At 42.0% G+C, this 21,761-nt stretch overlaps 1 protein-coding gene across 2 annotated transcripts; it reads right to left on the minus strand.

Moving 5' to 3' along the window:
* Positions 1-4,828: 4,828 nt before the first annotated feature.
* Positions 4,829-20,431, minus strand: LOC143514798 (protein mono-ADP-ribosyltransferase PARP12-like). Of its 2 annotated transcripts, none has more exons than XM_077006423.1 (12): positions 19,910-20,431; positions 18,893-19,025; positions 17,637-17,922; positions 15,012-15,062; positions 14,328-14,454; positions 13,971-14,136; positions 13,757-13,874; positions 13,497-13,593; positions 12,030-12,117; positions 11,435-11,565; positions 9,630-9,778; positions 4,829-9,170 (listed from the first exon to the last, which is right to left on the minus strand). In XM_077006423.1, the coding sequence occupies exons 1-12, from the start codon at positions 20,185-20,187 to the stop codon at positions 8,104-8,106; spliced, it is 2,691 nt and encodes an 896-aa protein (XP_076862538.1). In that variant the 5' UTR covers positions 20,188-20,431; the 3' UTR covers positions 4,829-8,103. The 2 variants fall into 2 exon arrangements, with proteins under 2 accessions (XP_076862538.1, XP_076862537.1); XM_077006422.1 differs by having other exon boundaries at positions 13,757-13,877.
* Positions 20,432-21,761: the final 1,330 nt, after the last annotated feature.

Below are 21,761 nucleotides of genomic sequence, written 5' to 3' on the forward strand. Positions count from 1 at the left end.
CGTTGTTATGATTTTTTTATACATCCTCTAGAGGGCAGTATAGTCAAATTTCCGGCACCGGCGCACCAGCAATCTCCTCCCAGCTGTTTTTGCATCGCTGTTACTATATCTTGTTCAGATAATTTATCTTGCCCATGTATTGCGCTTGTGCTCTGCAAGTGCCACAGTGCCACGGTTTTTTTCCAACATCGTTTTTATTTGTCCTTCGGTGCCTCGCTGTCTCTCCCTCTCCTTGCGCGTATTGCTCTGCTTCTGCCAGTGGTAGAGAGCGGAGAGTTTATTTCCTCAGTCGCGTCGCGACCCGCGCGAGGGTCCGTGCGCCGAAAATGACGTAATCGCGGTGCCTCCGCCCCTGCGTGAGGACCCCCGTGCGAAGCGAGGTCGTGCACATCTTCAGCGCAATGAACAAAGTTATGTATGCCGGGTTCATACACCTTTACAAGGTGGAATTCAAGCACTTGTACGTCAATTTTCAATATTGAAAAAGGCCATTTTCAATATTTCCCAGCACCTTAAACTTAAATATTTATACATATACTCAAAATTATTCGAAATAATTCGCTTTTTTATCACATCGATTCAGTCAGACATCTATTTGTTGTGAAACAAAATACAGTTACATTTTCAAGTACTTTAGCCTACTTTAGCACTTTTCAAACCTGGAACATAATGCAACACTAATTTTCGTCAGGTAATAGTGATGTGTCGTTCGCGAACGATCCGGCTCTAAGAGCCGGCTCTTTGTAGTGAACGATTGGAACCGGCTCCACAATGGGAGCCGTTTTAGGATCCTATTTGGGAGCCGCTTTTTCCTTCAGTATTGCGCTTGTGCTCTGCAAGTGCCACAGTTTTTTTCCCAACATCGTTTTTATTTGTCCTTCGGTGCCTCGCTAGCTCTCCCTCTCCTTGCGCGTATTGCTCTGTTTCTGCCAGTGGTAGAGAGCGGAGAGTTTATTTCCTCAGTCAGTCCTTGGCGCCGAAAATGACGCAATCGCGGTGGCTCCGCCCCTGCGTGAGGACCCCCGTGAGAAGCGACGTCGTGCACCTTCAGCGCAATGAACAAAGTTATGTATGCCGGGTTCATACACCTTTACAAGGTGGAATTCAAGCACTTGTACGTCACTTTCAAGGTCCATTTTCAATATTTCCCAGCACCTTAAACTTAAGTTAAATATTTATACATATACTCAAAATTATTCGAAATTATTCGCTTTTTTATCACATCGATTCAGTCAGACAGCTATTTGTTGTGAAACAAAATACAGTTACATTTTCAAGCATTTTCAAGTACTTGTAGTGCCTACTTTAGCACTTTTCAAACCTGGAACACAATGCAACATCAGGTAAATTCCTTCCCCTGTTTTTGAGGGGTGTTTCTTTATACTACCACATATCATTTCGGACAACACTGCAAAGAATGTCTCCACTGCCCGCATGTCATGCGTGTGCTCCACACATCTGACCAATCACACGCAGCTTTCAGTTAATAACGTGGTGGGAAAACACTGAAAAAACATGTTATCTCCACTTTTTTTGTGGAAACAGGCAGACAATTGGCCAAGCTGTATTGCGTTCTTTTTGGTGCTATTTTGTGATAATTAAATAATTGGTTATAATAAAAGTTTTATTTATAAAGCATTGTTATGCCGCATTTTTACTCATCACAAGTGCTTAACAATGTCAATAATGAAACAAAATGTTATAAAATTAGGTTTAAGCTATTAATTAATTAATAATGTAAAATATATATATGGGGAGCCGTTTGGGAGCCGAAAGAGCCGGCTCTCCACAGTAAGAAGAGCCGTTACAGCCGCATCTCAAAATAGAGCCGAAAATCCCATCACTATCAGGTAAATGTTCCTTCCCCTGTTTTTGAGGGGTGTTTCTTTATACTACCACAGGGTTGCCAACTTTTGACGTTCGCTTGGAGTGAGATTTTGTTGGGGGGGGCTGTGAGGTGGCGAACGAAAGTTGTTGAGCGGGGGGGGGGGGGCGAACGTAAAATGGACACAGATTCAGTGCTATATCGCCGGTGGATGGCGCCAGAGCTAGCGAACTGGTAACGTATTGAATCATACATGTGGATCAGAGGTAAATAAACTGGATTTTTTTTTTCGGCGTGAGATATCGGAAGTGTGGCGTGAGAGCGTGTGAAAACGGTCAAATGCGTGTGTCTCACGCTCAATGCGTGAGAGTTGGCAACCCTGCTACCACATATCATTTCGGACAACACTGCAAAGAATGTCTCCACTGCCCGCATGTCAAGCGTGTGCTGCACACATCTGACCAATCACACGCAGCTTTCAATTAATAATGTGGTGGGAAAACACTGAGAAAAAAAGTCCACTTTTTTGTGGAAACAGCATGCAATTGGCCAAGCTGTATTTACATTTACATTTATGGCATTTAGCAGACGCTCTTATCCAGAGCGACTTACAAAATACTTACAAAATACTTACTGTATTGCATTCTATTTTGTGATAATTTAATAATTGGTTATAATAAAAGTTTTATTTATAAAGCATTGTTATGCAGCATTTTTACTCATCACAAGTGCTTAACAATGTCAATAATGTTATAAAATTAAGTTTAAGCTATTAATTAATAATGTAAAAATATATATGGGGAGCCGTTTGGGAGCCGAAAAGAGCCGGCTCTCCACAGTAAGAAGAGCCATTAGAGCCGCATCTCAAAATAGAGCCGAAAATCCCATCACTAATATGAACCTCAAAATGTAAGTTACATACCAGGAGTTCCAAGTTTTTTAAAGTTGTGCCAACTTATTATATTGTGGCGTGGTAGAAAAAGACCACAGACACGTCCATTCTTATCAAGAACAGAGGTTTTATTCTCACCTCACAAGAAAATTGGCACTCACAGGCACAATTAGATCAAACTCGAGGCCTTAACTAACTTGGTCTTACACATGAAATTATAGGGGGAGGTCATGAAGATGACAACGTTACACATACATGGAGGGGAAACTCGGCTAATGCACATGTACATTAAAAAATGGACCGGGGACTTAACGAATAACACACAATTAATAATCAATAATATATAACACTATACAGACATAAACACCACATAATACGCATAACAGGGCCGGAGCCGCAAGGGCTCATGGGTAATGACGTCACCCCGACACTACAATATCTTGTTCAGATAATGTATATTTCCATACCTGTCAAGTGTCCCGTTTTGGCCGGGAAAGTCCCGTATTTTACCGCTCTGTCCCGACGTCATCCCGTATTTTTATTTTCCAGTATTTTCCCGTATTTTCAGTTTTCAATTGTTATTTTTTTAAAGCATTCATGTGCCGCTCCAAACAGAATTCTGTCACTAGCCTCGCGAGAACTGCCACCTGCAGTAGTCTGGGTAGCAGTTCTCGCGAGGCTAGTTCTCGCGAGGCTACATTTGTAGTTCAAAACATATTTGGGGTGTTTTTTCTTCACTTTTTGCCACTCCAAAGATGTTTTCGTCTCTCCTACAGCCTCGATTGCAGCTATATGCAAATAACCGATTATGCAAATTACGCGATACGCGATACGGGAAATGTCTCGTATTATTAAATACAAAACTTGACTGGTATGTATTTCACATGTACATAAATCTCTAAATTCAATATAAGAATAGCTAACTGAGGTTGGGTCATATAAGACAAATGACAAAACACATTTGGACGTTAATATTCAGTTCAGAGTAGCGTAGGTCGCTGCTTGCTGCAGGTGAAATCCATTTCAAGTTGTCCGGAGTCAAATTCTGGCAGAAATCGCAAACCCCGCCCCGTTCTCAACTACGGAGTCAAATTGAGCATGCGCAGAGGAGTTGGCCTGGCCTTAACCTAGGGTTCAACTACAATTTGTATGTTTTGACAATGCAGGTTGTAAGGTCAGATCAACTTTTAACAAGAAACTCAATAAAGTAAGCCGATCTAATTACTTTGTTATAGTTTATGGTGCAATTAATTATTTTTGGCTCAGCTAAACTAAAAATCATAGTAAGGTGAGCAATTTTAAGTTCTGTTATTAAACATGGTTTAATAAACATGGTTTAATAACAGAACAAAGTAGCAGCCACACCCACAGGAAGTACATATATATAGACACAGACTACACATACTGTACACACACCTGAAGGGAGGGGTCCGGGACTGTAAAGTGACAGGAGTGCCCAAATAAAGAAAACAGATATCTTAACTGACAGCAAAATAAAAAATATGTAAAATATGTTAATAAACAACAAAAACCTGCCCTTACTCCCTGAACCAAAACAAAACACCAACATCCCAGAAAACCCCAAATAAATGGTGTTACCTCCCTACTTTCCAAACTACAACAAACATGTAATAGCAGTTAAACAAGTGGTAATAGTTTAACAAGTCTTGCACACAACTGTACAATAACCAATCCAATATGGGATACAAGTGTACATTGATTGATCGTGTGAAATTGAGTATGGACTGGCAGGAATGTGGGCTTGGGGCAGTATGACACACAGAGACTTACAATTCTACTTAATATACATGAGAGTGACTCAACAAGCTCATAAGTGCACAAGTGAGGCTAATTTTAAAAGCTTCAATACCTGGGAGCTGCTACAAAGAAGGCACATTGTCCCTTAGATTTTAATTGACTGCATGGAAGAGAAAGCTAATTATTGCTGGATCTCAAGTGTTAAGAAAAAGAACAGGGCTTTATGAGGTTACTAATGTATTGAGGAACCAAACCATGACATGCCTTAAAAATAAACAATACAATCAATCAATCAATCAATCAAAGTTTATTTGTATAGCGCTTTTCACAACACATGTTGTCACAAAGCGTTTTACAGGATTTAAAAGGTTAACAATACTATGGGTCCAGAACCCTAATGAGCAAGCCAAAGGCGACAGTGGCGAGGAAAAACTCCCTATGATGGTGGGGAATAGGAAGAAACCTCGGGAGAACCAAGATTCAAAAGGGAACCCATCCTCCATTGGGCGGCCCGTTAACACACAAATTACACAAAATACAGACAAATACACAAGTCACACACAAATCACACAATCAGACTAAGTAAAGGTAAAAATCAAAGTTCTGGGTTATGATATTGTCACTGTAAATGTCTGTTGATGAACGCCAGGCTTTCATTCCGTGTCGGAGCAGCGATGCTGGTATTGTAGGCTCCGACTGCAATGTTACTCTCCAGGTGAACCTCGGAGAAAAGATACGAGATGTAGTAAATATGTAACAGATTAATCAAAGGCCAAACTAAACAGATGAGTCTCTAATCGAGTTTTAAACATTGAGACTGTGTCTGAGTCCCGAATAGAGGCAGGAAGATTATTCCACAATTGTGGAGCTTTAAAAGAAAAGGCTCTTCCACCTGCTGTGATCTTTTTGATCCTAGGAACAGTTAATAACCCTGCGTCCTGCGAGCGAAGTGAACGCGCTGGGTTATATTGTTCAATAAGTTCACTAAGATAGTCTGGAGCTAAGCCATGCAGCGTTTTATATGTTAATAAAAGTATTTTATAGTCAATACGGAAAGAAAGGTTTCGGTTCAGCAATATTCATAAGATAGTATAACCACTCTTAAACAGTTAATTTCTTGATAAAAGTTATGCAATGGATTGAATAGGACTCTGCAATTTGGAACATGGGATGTTTTGAAGAAAACTTTACCTAACTTTTAGCAATTTATTGACTGATGAGCAATAAGAGTGTCACGTTACAGAGGGCCCCCTGCCGGTCGCCCCCGTCCACAGCAGCAGTTGTCTTCTTGTTGTTGCTCTAATGGTGGTGAACCCGAGGGGGAATGTAAGAATGTAAATGTGCCATATTTTGTCAATTGTGATTTTTCACCGCAATTGAAATTTGTCCTTTGCTTTTTACCCATCTGTGCAGTTAGAACACACACACACACACACACACACACACACACACACACACACACACACACACACACACACACACACACACACTAGTGATTACTAGGGGGCTGTGGTGCACACATGCCCAGAGCGGTGGGCAGCCCTAGCCTGGCGCCCGGGGAGCAGTTGGGGTTAGGTGCCTTCCTCAAGGGCACCACAGTCATGGCCTCAGGTCTGGGAATCGAACCCACGACCCTAAGGTCACAAGACCTGTTCCCTACCACCAGGCCATGACTGCCTGATTTATTGATCCATAAGCATAAGACTTGTGTCTCTGTATTTCTGTCGTTTTCAATTACAGGTGACATACCGGCCAGGGGGGAAGAACCAGCATGCGGATGCGCTGTCTCGGTCCTTCCCAGGCAGCACGGAGTCTACGAGCGAGGAGCCTGTGCTACCGCCGGAGTGTTTCATTGGAGTGTTGGAGTGGGAGGTAGATCGAGCGATCGAGGCAGCAAACCCGCATCCCAGCTGTCCGCCACACCGCAAGAACGTCCCCCCCGCACAACGTAGCGCTCTCATTAGCTGGGCTCACACGTCTGCCGGGACCGGACACCCGGGGGTTTCTAAAACAGCCCAGTTGCTGAGAGCCCGCTATTGGTGGCTGGGGCTTCATGGGACGGGCGGATGCGCCCAGAACAAAGCCAGCGGGCGTGCGTTCGCCTGGAGCGCCAAGCAACGCTGCGCGCGTGGGAGGATCGGTCCCGAGGACTGGGGGAACTCCGCCTCCAGTTCTGCCTGCAGCTCTGGGAGGGTTTGTGCCGCTGGCCGTGCTCTTACAAGCGGGGAGAGCGATCTCCTGGCTACCTGTGCCTGTGTGTCTGTCAGTCCCGTTGTTTATCCCTAATTCCCTTTTCCGTCTTGTGCCCCTTGTGTTCCATGTACCTGTGTGTGTGTTTGTCAACGTGCCGGTGTTTAATGTATTTTCCCCTGTCTTCCCAGGGAGGGTGTTTTAGAGCTGTTTGCGGCGGTTCCCACCATCGGGGGAGACGGCTCTTGGGGGCTCTGTCACGGTGACAGCTCCGGACAACTCTGTGTGCAGTTATGTCCATGTTTGTAGTTCCGTGGGTGTGTGTCGTCTGTGAGCGTGTTCGTAGTCTCACCTGTGATTTGTATCGTGATCATGAGGGTATGTGTTCATCACCTATTTAATGTGCGTTCGCGCAATGTCTTGTGCTTATCTTTGTCTAAAGCTTGTGTCGTTTTGAATGTCATGTGTGAGTGCTTGCGCTGTCTGCGCCGCACTTTATTTGTGAGCACTATTAAAACTCTTAAATTCTACTCAGAATAAAAGTAAAATTACCCATCTCAAAATTTATTCGAGTAAAAGTACAAAATTACTTCATTGAAAATGTAATTTGAGTAAAAGTTACTTAGTTACTTTCAGTTATTTAATGCAAAAAAGGATTAATCAAATTCAGCAGTTGTTTTAATCAATTTCAAAGAGTATTTAAGTGCACATCCACACCCAGCAAATGATCAGCTGGGCTCAGGAACATCCTCACAGCACAAGGACAGTCACAACCTGTACCATAAAGTGCAAACAATTTTCAGTCCTATTGTCCAACGGACAACACTATGATAAGAATAAAGAAATTTAAATTACAAATTATTCAAAAAACAAAATGCACACAAAATTAAGTGCCCACAAGATACCACAAATCAAACTAAAATGCAACAGAATTCCACTACACACAATAAAATGCCACAGGATCCCACACCTAAAAAATAAAATAAAATGCTAATAGGATCCCACAATTTAAAAGTAAGTGCTCACAGGATCCAACTATTCAAAATACAGTGCCCACAGGATCCCACTTTTCAAAATAAAATGTCCACAGGATCCCACAGATCCTGATAGATAGAATATTAAAAGATAGAACAATCTCATCCTTTTGGAAAAAAGTGCACCAAATTACGACCTGATTATGAGACAATGGAAAGGGCGTGCGCAAGGCATGGCCACACAATTGACTTTCAGTCCCGGGACTCAAAAGTAAAAATTTCCACCCGCATTAAATTTTTCAACATCAGTATTTTTTTACACAGTAACGTGAGGGGGTTCAAATGTAGCGAAGTAAAACTACTTGTCAAAATTTACTCGAGTAAAAGTAAAAATTACTACTCAGAAAATTACAAATTATTCATAAAAAGTACTCAATTACAGTAATGTGAGTAAATGTAATTCATTACTTTCCACCCCTGCTCTTTTGTGAAGCATTGCTAGTTTTAGGTCTGGAAGAAGAGGGTTTTGTTGTTTTGACACTGTCACTTCTAACTGATTTTGTAGCATTAGTATGACTTGACAAGCTTGCTGAGGAAGCTGTCCTGGTCTTTTTAGATGTCTCTTGTTTGGTTTTTTGAGTTTTCACCAGCACTGAAGTCTTGGTTCCAGTAGACAATTTTGAAGATGAAGTTACTGTAGTTAATCTGCTAGCTGAACTTGTCACTTTTGACTCTGCTTGCTCATTTTTAGTTGTACCTGATTTTGAACTTTTTCCACCAGTTGACAAGACAGCAGATGAAGGCGCTGAACTTTTTGTGGCAGCTGACTTGTTCAATGATGAACTCTGCTTTTTGGTGTCATTACTACTAACCACTGAAGTCCTACTGTCAGATGATGAATGTGTGGGTGCACTCAGCGGACTAGTACGTCTGTCATTGGACGTTTGCTGGTTTTGTGGCCTTGAGACCTTTTTTTTTGTGGTTTGTTTGACTGAAGCAGACTTGGAGTGATGAGTGAATGTTGTTTGATGGGCAGATTTCTTATTTGCATGCGTAAAGTAATGTGGAGTGACCACATGCTGATGAACAATTTGGACAAATTGTGGAGACGTGAAAGCAGTCAAAGTGGGAATCATTGGTTTTACAATCTGTTCACTAATGGTGACTGGAGATGATACGTTAGTAGAAAGTTGGTTGGGTAAAGGCAGATCATCTGATCTAACAAGACTAATTGAGGTGAACTCACTGGGGAGGACCTGTGCAGTAACGTTCTCCACTCTGTCATACTGAATTAAGAACTCTGGATACACCTGATGCTTCTCAAAAATAACAAATATGGAGGGGTTGTTAATGTCATTTACACAGCTGTCGTAGAAGATGTTGTGTTCTCCATCTTTCAGGGGAGGGCGGAGGTAGCTGGAATGTCCAGTCGTATACTTTCCTACCAGTACCCGGCAAACAAACATACAGCAAGTCCCAGACTTGTCTGTGTAGCTGTGGGAGTACTTGGCATCCCTCGCAAAATAACTCCCTGTAACAATAAAATGTTTGTGAGACGATCCTTTCCTTTTTCTTTATATTTCACTTCACCATTAAAATGTATGTTATGTATATATGTACATACTGTATGTAATAACCGAAAGGTCGATGAAGGGGAAACAAGAAACAGGAAGCACAGAAGGCAGGCTAGCAAGGGGACATGGCAAAAATGAAAACATCCACACCACAAACACGAACACAGTGGTCCATACAAAGGAAAGCCTATGCAGGTGTGTGTGTGCATGTGTGTGTGTGTGCGTGTGCCGAACCATTACAAAAACGGTATCAAGAATGTGAGAACACGGGAAACAAATTATTCCAGGGTGTCTGCTTTATAACAGCTTTATAAGTCTAATAAAACTATGATTGGTTTTAGATTGTGGAAATGGGATTTTTTTGGGATTTTTTTTTTATTATGAAACATATGCTGACTTGGAGATTTGAAAATCACCTTTCCCATAAGCTGTACCATGAACTCCACAGATCCTCCAGTCAAAGTTCTGCTGGCAGATGGCATCAGTGTGTTTGGACTCAGTGCCATGGAAGAGAAGTCTCTCATTCTCCTTCCCTGAAGTTCTCTTTCGAATCACATCAGCTTGCCTTGAAGAGAAGAATGGGAAATCCTTAAGTTCATGAATGAAACATAGGCCCATTTAAATTATATTGCACTGTACAATCTGGCAGTATATCAGGAGCCCAGTGTCAGCATTAGTGTAGTCATGGTCTGGTAGTAGGGAACTGGTCTTGTGACCGGAGAGTCATGGGTTCGATTCCCAGGTCTGAGACCATGACTGAGGTGCCCTTGAGCAAGGCACCCAACTGCTTGCCGGGCTAGGGCTGCCCACCGATCTGGGCACGTGTGCACCACAGCTCCCTAGTACGGAGGACAAATTTCGATTGCGGTGAAAAAATCCCAATTGACAAAATATGGCTCATTTACATTTTACATTTTTTCTTTACACCTGAGAGTTTTACAAGAGCAGGTGCAGAGCTATTTCAAAATTTTGTGTTGGCACTTCCAACAGCACTCAAAAATCATTGAAAGCCATTCAAACAATGTTAGATAGCTGCAATTAGCCAAGGGAGCTTGACAAGAAAACGTTGGATAAATTAGGACACATTACTAACCTTTCACCAAGTTTTGTTAAACCCTGATAACCTCTTAAATCATCTCAATGTAGGTATGACATTGTGTTGCTCGTGTGTGCAATGAAGCTGAACGGCTCCATGCAAATATGTTGCACATAAACTAGTAGCAGCACAATATGATCTGGATGGCTGGAGTAAGCATATCTTTTACATTTTATGCTTAGAGTCAGTTTGAAGGCACTATTAATTTGGACATCAAAAAGTCAAGGCCGTTGGCGGTGGCTTATGTGTCAAAATGTACTGCACAATAACAGAGTGTCCTAGTGTCACAGTATTATATTGTCTTGGTGTCACAAGAGTATAGTGTCCTAGTGTCACAGTAGTATAGTGTCTTGGTGTCACAGTAGTATAGTGTTCAAGTGTCACAATAGTATATTTTTATAGTATCATAGTAGAATAGTGTCCTAGTGCCACATAGTAGTATATTGTGCTTACTGTAAGTACACAGTAGTATAGTGTCCTAACTATACATACTTGGTAGTATAGTAGTGTCCTAGTGTCACAAAGGTATAGTGTCCTATACTAGCATCATAGTAGTATAGTGTATTTACTGTAAGTACACAGTACAGTGTCCCTACTATGCATAGTGTAGTGTCCTAGTGTTTCAAAAGTATAGTATACTAATGTCACAATAGTAGTGTCCTAGTGTCACAATAGTATAGTTTCCTAGTGCCATAGTTGTATAGTGTCCTTACTGTAAGTACACAGTAGCATAATGTCATTACTGTAAGTACACAGTAGCATAGTGTCATTACTGTAAGTGCACAATAGTGGTGTGCTTACTGTACAGTACACAGTAGTATAGTATTCTTAATGTAACTGTCACAGTTCTGCCTGGTTCTGCTCTGTTATCTTTTTTATTTTCCAGTTTTGCAGGATGAAATCAAGAAACAGATGTTTGCACCTACCTGACTGCTGGGAGTATAACAACACTGATTTATGCTCCCTTGGATGATTTAATTTGTTGTGCCATCTTATTTTTTAGAAACTAGTTTTAACTTTATCTATATGTGGACTCCATTCACTGCTGCTTGCCTTTAGCCAGGTAAGTGTGACATTAATACACCCGACTCTCTCAAGAAGTCAATGGTGGACATAAAAACATACCACTGATAAATTTCCCATAAGTCTCGGTTCTGCACCCTCTCGATGCTCTTCACATTAGATTCTGTCATGGTTTGATGAAAGAGATCAGCAATCTTCTTATACTCATTAGTAGTGCTGTTAATAAGAACTCTCTGTGGGGACAGAAAATAGAAAGGAAGAAACATTTCCTTTAAGACACATAGTAGATATTTCCTGTTTTTATGTTTTTCTTATCTACTGTACTGCACTTTTTTGTATTGCCTTTGCTAAGTGTTTTATCACCTATATATGCATTGTAATACCTTTGTAAATCCTTTAAATGTCTGCAAATAAATTTTATGAGCGAAGACAATTAATATGAAATTGTTTTATTGTATTCTACTTCTCCTGTTCAGTAATGCAACATAATGTTTATGCTGCAAAATGCTTGATAATGCCAATGACTAGTTACTCTTTTTAGTATGCGCTAAAGTCAAGACCTTAAAGGAAATAATGAATTAACTTGATATATCTGAACTTTCCGTATTTCTGATTTATTTCTGATGTATTTCTGTAGTCATTAAGATTTATAGACCTCAGTTTTGGCTGATGTCTATTTCCCAAATGGTAATGTTACCTTGAAACCACTTTCAGGCATATTGGTTTTGTCCCAGTGAGAAGGCAAGGCTTTCAGATTTCGAAAATTACCTCTGGATTCTTTATAACTGAGGAAAAAATATATAAATTGTAGTCTAAAATGAGACATATTGTGTAAAGAATTCCATTGTTAATAATATGGCTTTAACTTCACATTTGATTTCTATTTATCAATCAATCAATCAAATTTTATTTATATAGCGCTTTTTACAACAGTTGTTGTCACAAAGCAGCTTTACAAGTGCCGAGTCCTAGCCCCCAGTGAGCAAGCCAAGGGCGACATCATTCATTTAATGAATGATGTTCTAAATCATGTTTAGAATTAAATACAGTGAAGAAAATAAGTATTTGAACACCCTGCGACTTTGCAAGTTCTGCCACTTAGAAATCATGGAGGGTTCTGAAATTTTCATCTTAGGTGCATGTCCACTGTGAGAGACATACTCTAAAGAAACAAGAAATCACAATGTATGATTTTTTAAAATAATAGCGCACATTCACAGCAAACACATAAACAGTTTATGTTCAGACAAAGGCGAGCACGGGACACTGCGTAAACACACATTAAATGGACTGTAACGCAGCATGCGCTGCGAAGCGAGGGGACGGACACAAACGCTGAGAAGAGCGAGATTTATTACAGGGGATACCATAATCGTCGTCACTAAAGCAGTCCAGGGTCATAATGGGGGGGCAATCAGAGTAACACAGATACACAGGCATAACGTAAACAAACACGAGCAAGGCAGGGAAACACTGAGTACACGAACCACAAGATAACAACCACGGGAGACCGAATAACCGACAACCAGACTGGGGAAATACAAGGACTATATATACATGGCGGTGTGGCAGACAGACAAGCAAGGCGGGGCTAACGGGCAAGGAATGACAGAACCATGAGGAACAGAGACACTGGAGTGACAGCGAGGAGAGGGGGGCGTAGCCCTACGTGACATGGACGAACAACACAAGCCCCAAGACATGACGAGACAAGCAAAAGGTGAGATTGATGAACATACTCACACAAACCCACACCAATGGAAGTACACCTATGGACATAACTAGACGGAGATGACACAAACACACCCACGGTACACCTATGGACATAACTAGACGGAGACAACACAAACGCACACCCATGGAAGTACACCTATGGACATAACTAGATGGAGATGACACAAACACACACCCACGGAAGTACACCTATGGACATAACTAGACAGAGACGACACAAACCCACACCCACTGTACACCTATGGACATAACTAGACGGAGACGACACAAACACACGCCCAAAGGGAGGGGTCCGGGGCTATATCGTGACACAAAGTCGCACGGTGTTCAAATACTTATTTTCCTCACTGTATAAGATTTATTTATTGAATAAGTATTTAGATTGGATAAGTGTCATATTGTATTTTATAATAGAAGTCCTCAGAACTACCTTTCCTTGATTTTTGTTACATCTGGTGCTGAGAGAAACACAGGTCTCCTTCTAACTGACCTCTTGGTACCAGTCTGTCTGTTGTACTGCATAAAGTCTGGTGGATGGGGGAAGGCTAAATTAAATTAGGCTGAATTACATTAAAACACCATATATTCGTATACACACACACACACACACACACACACACACACACACACACACACGCACACACACACACACACACACACACACACACTGTATAAATAACATAGTCCAACCTGCCATGTTAAGCTCATAGAATTGTTGTCCAGCTGTAAACTCAACTGTAGCACTGTGGTCCTCTTGGTAACTCCTCTCCAGATCCTCACTGGTGATTGAAGATGTGTGGTGTGTTCCCTGCTATTAGCAATGAATACACAAATACACTATATCCTTCCATCAGCTGATTAATGACATGGTATTCTGATGGAATAATTCTGAAGGACCACTTACTTGGGATCCATACTGAATCCAGTTCCCATTCCCATTCTCCCAGTACCAGACCCAGGTAGTAGTAAAGATGAAAGAGGGTTTCAGCACAGAGGAAGGAGTGGAGAGACGGCGAACTTCTCCTGAATCATTACTCATTGCGTCAAAGTGTACAGGAAAACCACCATCACTGGAGATTTTATAGGCAACATGAAAAAATAAATATGGAAACGTTGTTATGGTTTCACTTAATGTAAGCTATGTTTTCTCAATTAATTCATGCAATAATTGCTTCACCCAACATGGGATGATGATGGTTTTATCTTATCTCTCAATATTTGTGTAAAACCACAAAGCTTATCTAAGTGCGTACAAACTCACCTGTATGACTTAGTGGGATCACAGAAGGCTCTTTCTACTTCTTCATTATCTGGCAGAACCTTCCAGCTTTTTCCATCTCTCCCCTCCCACTTATAGGGCAATTGAAAGTGAACCTTTGGACATCTAACTGTAAACAACAGAGTGACATTTAGGCCATTAAAACTACCACATATAGCGATTCTGTGATGCGAGGGGAAGGTAGGATGTCGAGACGAGATGCACTTTGAACTCTGTCCTTTGTTACACAAATAGCGGATTAGCACTTGAAACATACACAAAACACATAGTGACACAAACGAGCAAGACTCTTGAAAAAGACTAGCAGAGATCTGAATGTAGACGCACATTAAGTAGACAAACATAACAAGACCCAAGTGTGACACATTACGATAACAAGATGGGTACAACAAATTAACACACGCACACAACACCACACCCACAGGAAATACATACATGGACATAACCAGATGCAAACACACATGCCCAAGGGGAAGGGTTAGGGGCTGAACTGTGATAGGTATTACACACAATATATTATTCACCAACTTTTGGACATCCATCTGTATATGTATATACATATATACATCCACTGTGACATTGCAACATTTAAAAGCCATTGATAATACATAGTATGTCATTTGCAAAACACATTGTTTCAAGCACTGAAATGAAAAGTGATCTTACTTCCTTGTTTGCAGTAATGCTTGATGTGGAACAGACATATCTCACATTTCTCTGCAGAATAAGAAAAATATAATTATAACAGTACAGAATTTGGTAGAATATACCGTATATACTGTGTGTATATATATATATATACTAGTGCTGTCAATTCCAGGTGCCGCGATTAAAAGTCCTCACCAGGATTTTGCTCAAGCTTGCTAGATTTTCTAATTAGCAATCCAGGTAAAATTAGTGGAATCAACACAATCCAGGAAGCCTGAGCAAAATCCTGGTGAGGACTTTTAATCGCGGCACCTGGAATTGACAGCACTAATATTGTCACGCTACGGTCCCCGAACCCTTCCTTTGGGGCGTGTGTTAACGTTGTCTGCGTCTATTCGTCTGCGTCTGTAGCTCCGTGGGTGCGGGTGCGTCTTGTCATTATCCGTCTCACCTGTGGCTCATCTCGTCATCACGTGGGGTTGATGTGGTCTGTCTATTTAATGTGCGTTCGCGCAGTGTCTTGTGCTCGTCGTTGTCTATGTTCTGCACGTCGTGTGTGTGCTGAATGTTTCTCGTGCGCTATTGCGCAATCTTTATGTTGAATAAAAGTAACCGTGAGTCAACCAGCGGATCCGTGTCTCTTCCGTCTGCCGCCGGCCACCGTTACAGAACGACGAGCCGACCAGAGACACCATGCCAGGATACACCACCCGGCCAAAGAAGGGCAAGAAGCCCAGTAAGCGACGTCACGCCTCTTCCCCTGCACAGCACCGCGGAGCCCCCTTCACCCTCGAAGCGATGCAGCAGGACCCGTTATGTGCGGTTATGCTGCTTCGGGCTCGGGAAGCCAGGACTGAGGAGTTGGCAGACTATTTTCGCGAGACCGCGATGCGGTTTTGGAAGGAGCGCCACCCCTCTTCCACCAGAGACCTCTCGCCCCTGAGGGTAGGCTCCCTCGAACTCTGCTCCACGGAGAAGACCCCTGAGAGCGAGTTCGAGGGGGAGGAATCAGAGGGCGAGGAGGAAGAGGAAGACCAGGCTCCCTCAGTTTGTTCCGCCCCCACCGTATACTACGGTGAGGGAGAAGAGGAGGCCTACCCTCCGTCGTTATACGACGCCTCCACGGTGGACTACGGTGGAGAGGGAGAGGACTACCCCCCGTCGCTAGACGACGTGTCCACCGTCGACTACGGGGAAGAGGAGGAAGAGGACTACATCCCTCTGCCCGTAGGTCCCTCTACCACCATGGAGGAAGGCGAGGAGCAGGAGTACGACGAGGAGGAGTACCCTCCGTCGGAGTGCTCCGCATACCCCGAGGAAGAGGGCTCCTATACCGAAGAGGAAGAGGAGAGCCCTCCCCCCTCGGAACTGTCCACCAGGACGGTAAAGAGGAGGCGGTGTCCGGAGGCGGGCTCATCTCCCGAGCGCTCCCCAGCCAGCGACATGGACTGTTCCCGGGGTGGCAGCTCGGGGCAGCCCATGAGCTGGAGCCGTGGCAGTGAGGAGGAGATGGAAGCAGAGGAAGCCACTCCCACTGCCAGGTCTGGAGGGAGATCCCCGGGCGAAGAGGGATTCCCGTACAGCCCTTCGAGGGGTGGGACCAACCGCGCTGCACCTGGCGCGTCGGCCAACCGCGCTGCACCTGGCGCGTCCGCCAGTCGCGCTGCGCCCGGTGGAGGGTTTGCAGCAAGGGCAGGAGGAGCACCGCCCACCGCAGCGCCTGCAGCACCAGTAGCTCCCGGTCTCTCTCCCCTGATCGCCCTCCTTCTGGCGCGCAGCCTGGCGCCTGTGTCGTGTGTGTCTGTCCCAGTGTTCGTGAGTCTGCCCGTATGTGTACCGAACCCCTTTTTCCCGTTTGTTCCTCTGTGTGTAAGAGTTCCTGTTTGTGTGTTTGTGTCCGTCCCGTTAAACGTGTCTAACGTGTTTTCCCCGGTCTTCCCAGGGAGGGTGTTCTAGGCTGTTCGTGGCGGACTCTCCACCGAGGGCGGTCATCTCCCAGACGCAGGACTGGGCGCTTCGGTTCGGGGCACTCGGTCCTGTTGGCACCCCGGGACGGGTAGTGCCCTTGGTGGGGGCGTCTGTCACGCTACGGTTCCCGAACCCTTCCTTTGGGGCGTGTGTTAACGTTGTCTGCGTCTATTCGTCTGCGTCTGTATCTCCGTGGGTGCGGGTGCGTCTTGTCATTATCCGTCTCACCTGTGGCTCGTCTCGTCATCACGTGGGGTTGATGTGGTCTGTCTATTTAATGTGCGTTCGCGCAGTGTCTTGTGCTCGTCGTTGTCTATGTTCTGCACGTCGTGTGTGTGCTGAATGTTTCTCGTGCGCTATTGCGCAATCTTTATGTTGAATAAAAGTAACCGTGAGTCAACCAGCGGATCCGTGTCTCTTCCGTCTGCCGCCGTTACAAATATATGCACAAATATATGAATTCATTTTCAGCACAAACACACAGAATTATAAATGCACCCTCAGCAAATGCTCTGCATATATGAGAATGTCTTCAAGACTGATGAAAAAGCAGAACACCGATAGTGTGCAAAGCTGCTGTCAAAATATAGGTTACTTCAAAATAGTAGATATTTGTTTATTATATATATAAATGTTCACAAACATTTGCAATTTAAGCAAATGTGCAAATAATACCTGGTACATTGATGGCAGTGGTGCTGTTGATAACTCTATTTGCATCCTGGATTGTAAGCTTGTTCCTGTATGCTGACAGCATGGATCCCATCAGCTGACTGGGCACTCCCTTGGCCTGGAGAGTTTTCATTGGATGAGGCTCGTAGAAGTCGTGGGATCGACTGCACTCAGTGGTGCCCTCACAGGTCCCTCTGATGTAGTTTTCACAGACGTGGAGTCTATTGCAGACCTCCTTATCAGGGCAGTTCCCATACTCACCACAGCCATTGTTATATGTGAAACACACCTGTGGGTACATTTCGTCACCATAATCCAGATACAACCAGTAAAATGCTGCTCTTTCAACTTTCAAGGCTTCAGTATCAAAATGAGGACTGAGGTAATAATGCAGTTAGTTAAAGGAATGTGCTTGGCAAGAAAGTAGCAGTATCAGTAGTGTTTGAATAATTTCTATCCTTTAGATGTCTTCAATAAATATAATAAATATAAATAAATGCAGCTGTGCTGTTAAAATTGTAGAAATGCTGATTCGGGTCACTAACCCACCAGGGTTACCGTATACAATGCGATGCATATATTTATGTTAGATATACCTCTCTATCCTATTAGTCATTTGCAGTAAATTGGAACTTGCTTGCCAGCTTGCATATCATCATGTGATGTCTGACACTATGTTTCGTGCTAGCTTTATTGCTAGATGTTGCTAAGTCCTTAAATTTCTAGTTCGGAAACCTAAAACCAGATACTGGGGTGAAAGTCCATTTCTAGTCAACCAACTTCTAATCACATATCATTTTAAGTACAACCACATATTCATAAATTACTGTCTTATTTGACTAGTACTGACATAAGTCAATAAAGCAAACAGAGCTTATACAGTCTTTCTGCCTAGAATGAAAATGGTTCATGGTGTAAATATACTTGAAGAAAATTTTTTTAAAACCTTGACTAATATTTTCACAGTAGAGTGTACCACACTGCTGACAGTGTTTAAATGATTACTAAATGAATATGATGGATGTGCCAATTGTATGATGCGATGAGTCATGCCAATGCATCACTTGGTAAAATTTCCATTCTTTAGCTAATAACTCACGCCACACATTTTCCATAAAAATCTTATTGCCTTAAAATCTTATTTTGCCACATTTCAATCTCCTGACAAATTCTGTGTTTATCTCCTATACCATCCCATGTCCAGGCTTAACATTTGAATGTTTTCCATGGAGAAGCAGTTTGCTGTAGTAGAGTCTTACCTGTGGCAGCAGAGCAGTGTCATTTTGGAGAAGTATAACACAGAGCTCGCTGCGGTCCATATCCAGAAGGTTGTGCTGGTGTAGCACACTGATGTTGTGCTCTGAATGGAGGTCATGATGAAAATGGCACCCTCTACAATTTAGACATTTTGACATCATTACTGTGCATTGTTGCTGAGTTCTATTATGTTGCTGGAGCACTGAATAACTTCTGAATATTTATTCTGAATACATTTTGGGGGAAAAAAGCGGCATACATGTTTATCAGTATGACAGTGTGTGCTCCCTTGACCATTACACCTGTTACCAGCAAACCGTTCTATAGGATTTTCAATGTTAGATAATGTAAAGTTGCTTTGTTCCAAGTGATTTTGGAGCATTCCTATAGATCCTTTCATTGTGAATTTGTTCACAGGATATTGTACAAGATATTCTCAAATAATGTAGAAAACTTTAAATCCACAAAAATGAGGCATGTTTCTCTTTGGACAGCCAAATCTTACCTTTAAAGTTAACTGAAAGTTTTGAGAGCTACTGTAAATCATTCAGTGGGGTAATACCCCCCCTTATTTACAGTAAGGTATCGTAAATATAAATATATGAAAAAAATATCAAATGTATACTGTTGCCCAACAGCTGCCAGTGTTTTACCGTAAATTATATATATTTTTTGCAGTGTACCTGCTTGTCAGGAGAACTACAGGAACACAGGAACTTTGTGGGTTTCTTAGAAAAAAAGTTACAACTACTGTTTTCAGTTGTGTTTTAGATGCAGCTGTAGAGATTACATACAGTGGCCACAAAGTATGTGCAATTATGACATAAAGAAAACAAATGATTATTTGGACAGCACAATAAATTTTAACATAGCACACATTTAAACAGTAACTTCACAATCTCAGTTTTAAACTTTACCTGTAAAACGTCCTTAAATATAGGCTATATATATGGCCACCACACATCTAAGACTCGTGCATGCATAGGCATTAATTAGTGATTTCAAATACATAACCTTACCTTTCTTTAATGTAGGGGCACTCTCCAAAGAGGTGCAGTTTGCACAAGTGAAGGTTGCTGCAACCTTCACAATCCTTAACTCTGCATAATCTCAGCTTGGTTTTGGCAACCAAAATTTTGCTTTCATCGCCAGAGGTGACGAACATATCCTTGTCATTGAGCACAGTCTCCACATCATCATTTAAATTCAGTCCTGATATCTGACCATATAGACCCTCCAGCTCCATTCGTCCATCATGAGCACACAAAAGGCGATTAACAAGGACTGCTGTCTGCATGACTGCTGGAATTTGTTAAAACAGCAAAAATGCTTTGTTATACTTGTTTGGTTCAAGCTTTTGCTAGAGTGAAAAGCCCCCTAGGACAGAGGAAGGTAAGGTTATGTTGCAGTCTCAATGAGACACAGCCCTGTAATTTACAAGGAAACGAAACTGCCGCATGCAAAAACCGGTGATGAGGTGTTTCTAAGTAGGATATAGGTTTACATGGTACATGATATGGTTCTGCACTTTGGAATAACAACATCTGCTGTAGTTTAATTATTAACTATCATTGGATAACACTTTCAATAATTGTGTGTGTGGCCACATTTTTGCTCTAACCAATCTTCCAGCAGGTCTGTGATAGTATTCTTACACTGTAAGCCCGGATAAGTTGAGTTTACTTAAAAATATGAGTAAACCGGTTGCCTTAAAAATTTAAGTAATGTACAATGACAACTCAAGTTGGTATTACTTAAAACATAAAGTTGTTTTGCCTAAGGGGATAAGTTGAGTTTACAAAAAAATGTAAGTCAGTATTACTTAAAATATAAAGTTGGTTTGCATCAAGGGTACAATGATTGAACTTTTCTGTACTTGTTATCCTAATCACTTTACCCATTAAATCTACTTACATGTATGGCATTTGGCAGACGCCCTTATCCAGAGCGATTTACATTTTTATCTAATTTTTATACAAGTGAGCAATTGAGGGTTAAGGGCCTTGACCCTCCAGTCACAAGACCAGTTGCTTAACCACCAGGCCATGACTGACTACTTAGTATCTTGAGTTCAAGAAACAAAATATTGATTTATATTTTATTTTCTTTTTAACTTTGATTACAAATATTTAGTGAAAAAGAAAGTCAAAATACTTTGTCTTATTTCTGTTCAGTAGTAGGCCTATTTACTTAAAATTACTTATACATTACAGTAAATTACATTAACCACTACTGAGAAAATGACTTCTCTAAACTACTACTGGTATACTAAAGACATTCTAACTAGTAAGTAAAAGAGAACATGCACATGAATTGTAGGCCATAATGTGGACACCACAAACAGCACACAAGAGCAAAAACAAAGAAAGAAACATGTAGTTTCACACTACAAGCTGATTTTTAAAAGTCTGAAGTTTGGGTGGCAGTTCATGACTACCAATTTTGAGCATTACTGCTGCATGAAGCAGAAAGTGTTTTGCATGCCCAGGGTAGTCCAGGTGAAGGGCATAGATGAGGCTGAAAAGAAGACAGACGGCCTGGGGTAGATTGGCCAAGTTGTCCATCACCAAAATTCTATATGGTTCACTTGTTGCAAAAGCCGTGAGAATGTCCGTCAACAAATAAGGTTAATATTAAAAGAAAACACAGCTCGTAAACAGCCTAGGCTACCGAATAAAACTCAGCAGGTAAAAAAATCGGCCGCATTGGTTAAAACAAACTGCAACTCGGACTTGTGTTTTGCTTATATGTGTCTGCCTGGCCTGACTACAAACAGCAAGCTAACAAAATGGCGGAAACGTGTTCAACAATAAAGTATTTAAGTTAAAACATTTAATTTTCAGTTCATTAAACTTAAAATTGTTAGTAAAT

Source organism: Brachyhypopomus gauderio, chromosome 5, assembly GCF_052324685.1.
Source record: "Brachyhypopomus gauderio isolate BG-103 chromosome 5, BGAUD_0.2, whole genome shotgun sequence".
NCBI lineage: Eukaryota > Metazoa > Chordata > Actinopteri > Gymnotiformes > Hypopomidae > Brachyhypopomus > Brachyhypopomus gauderio.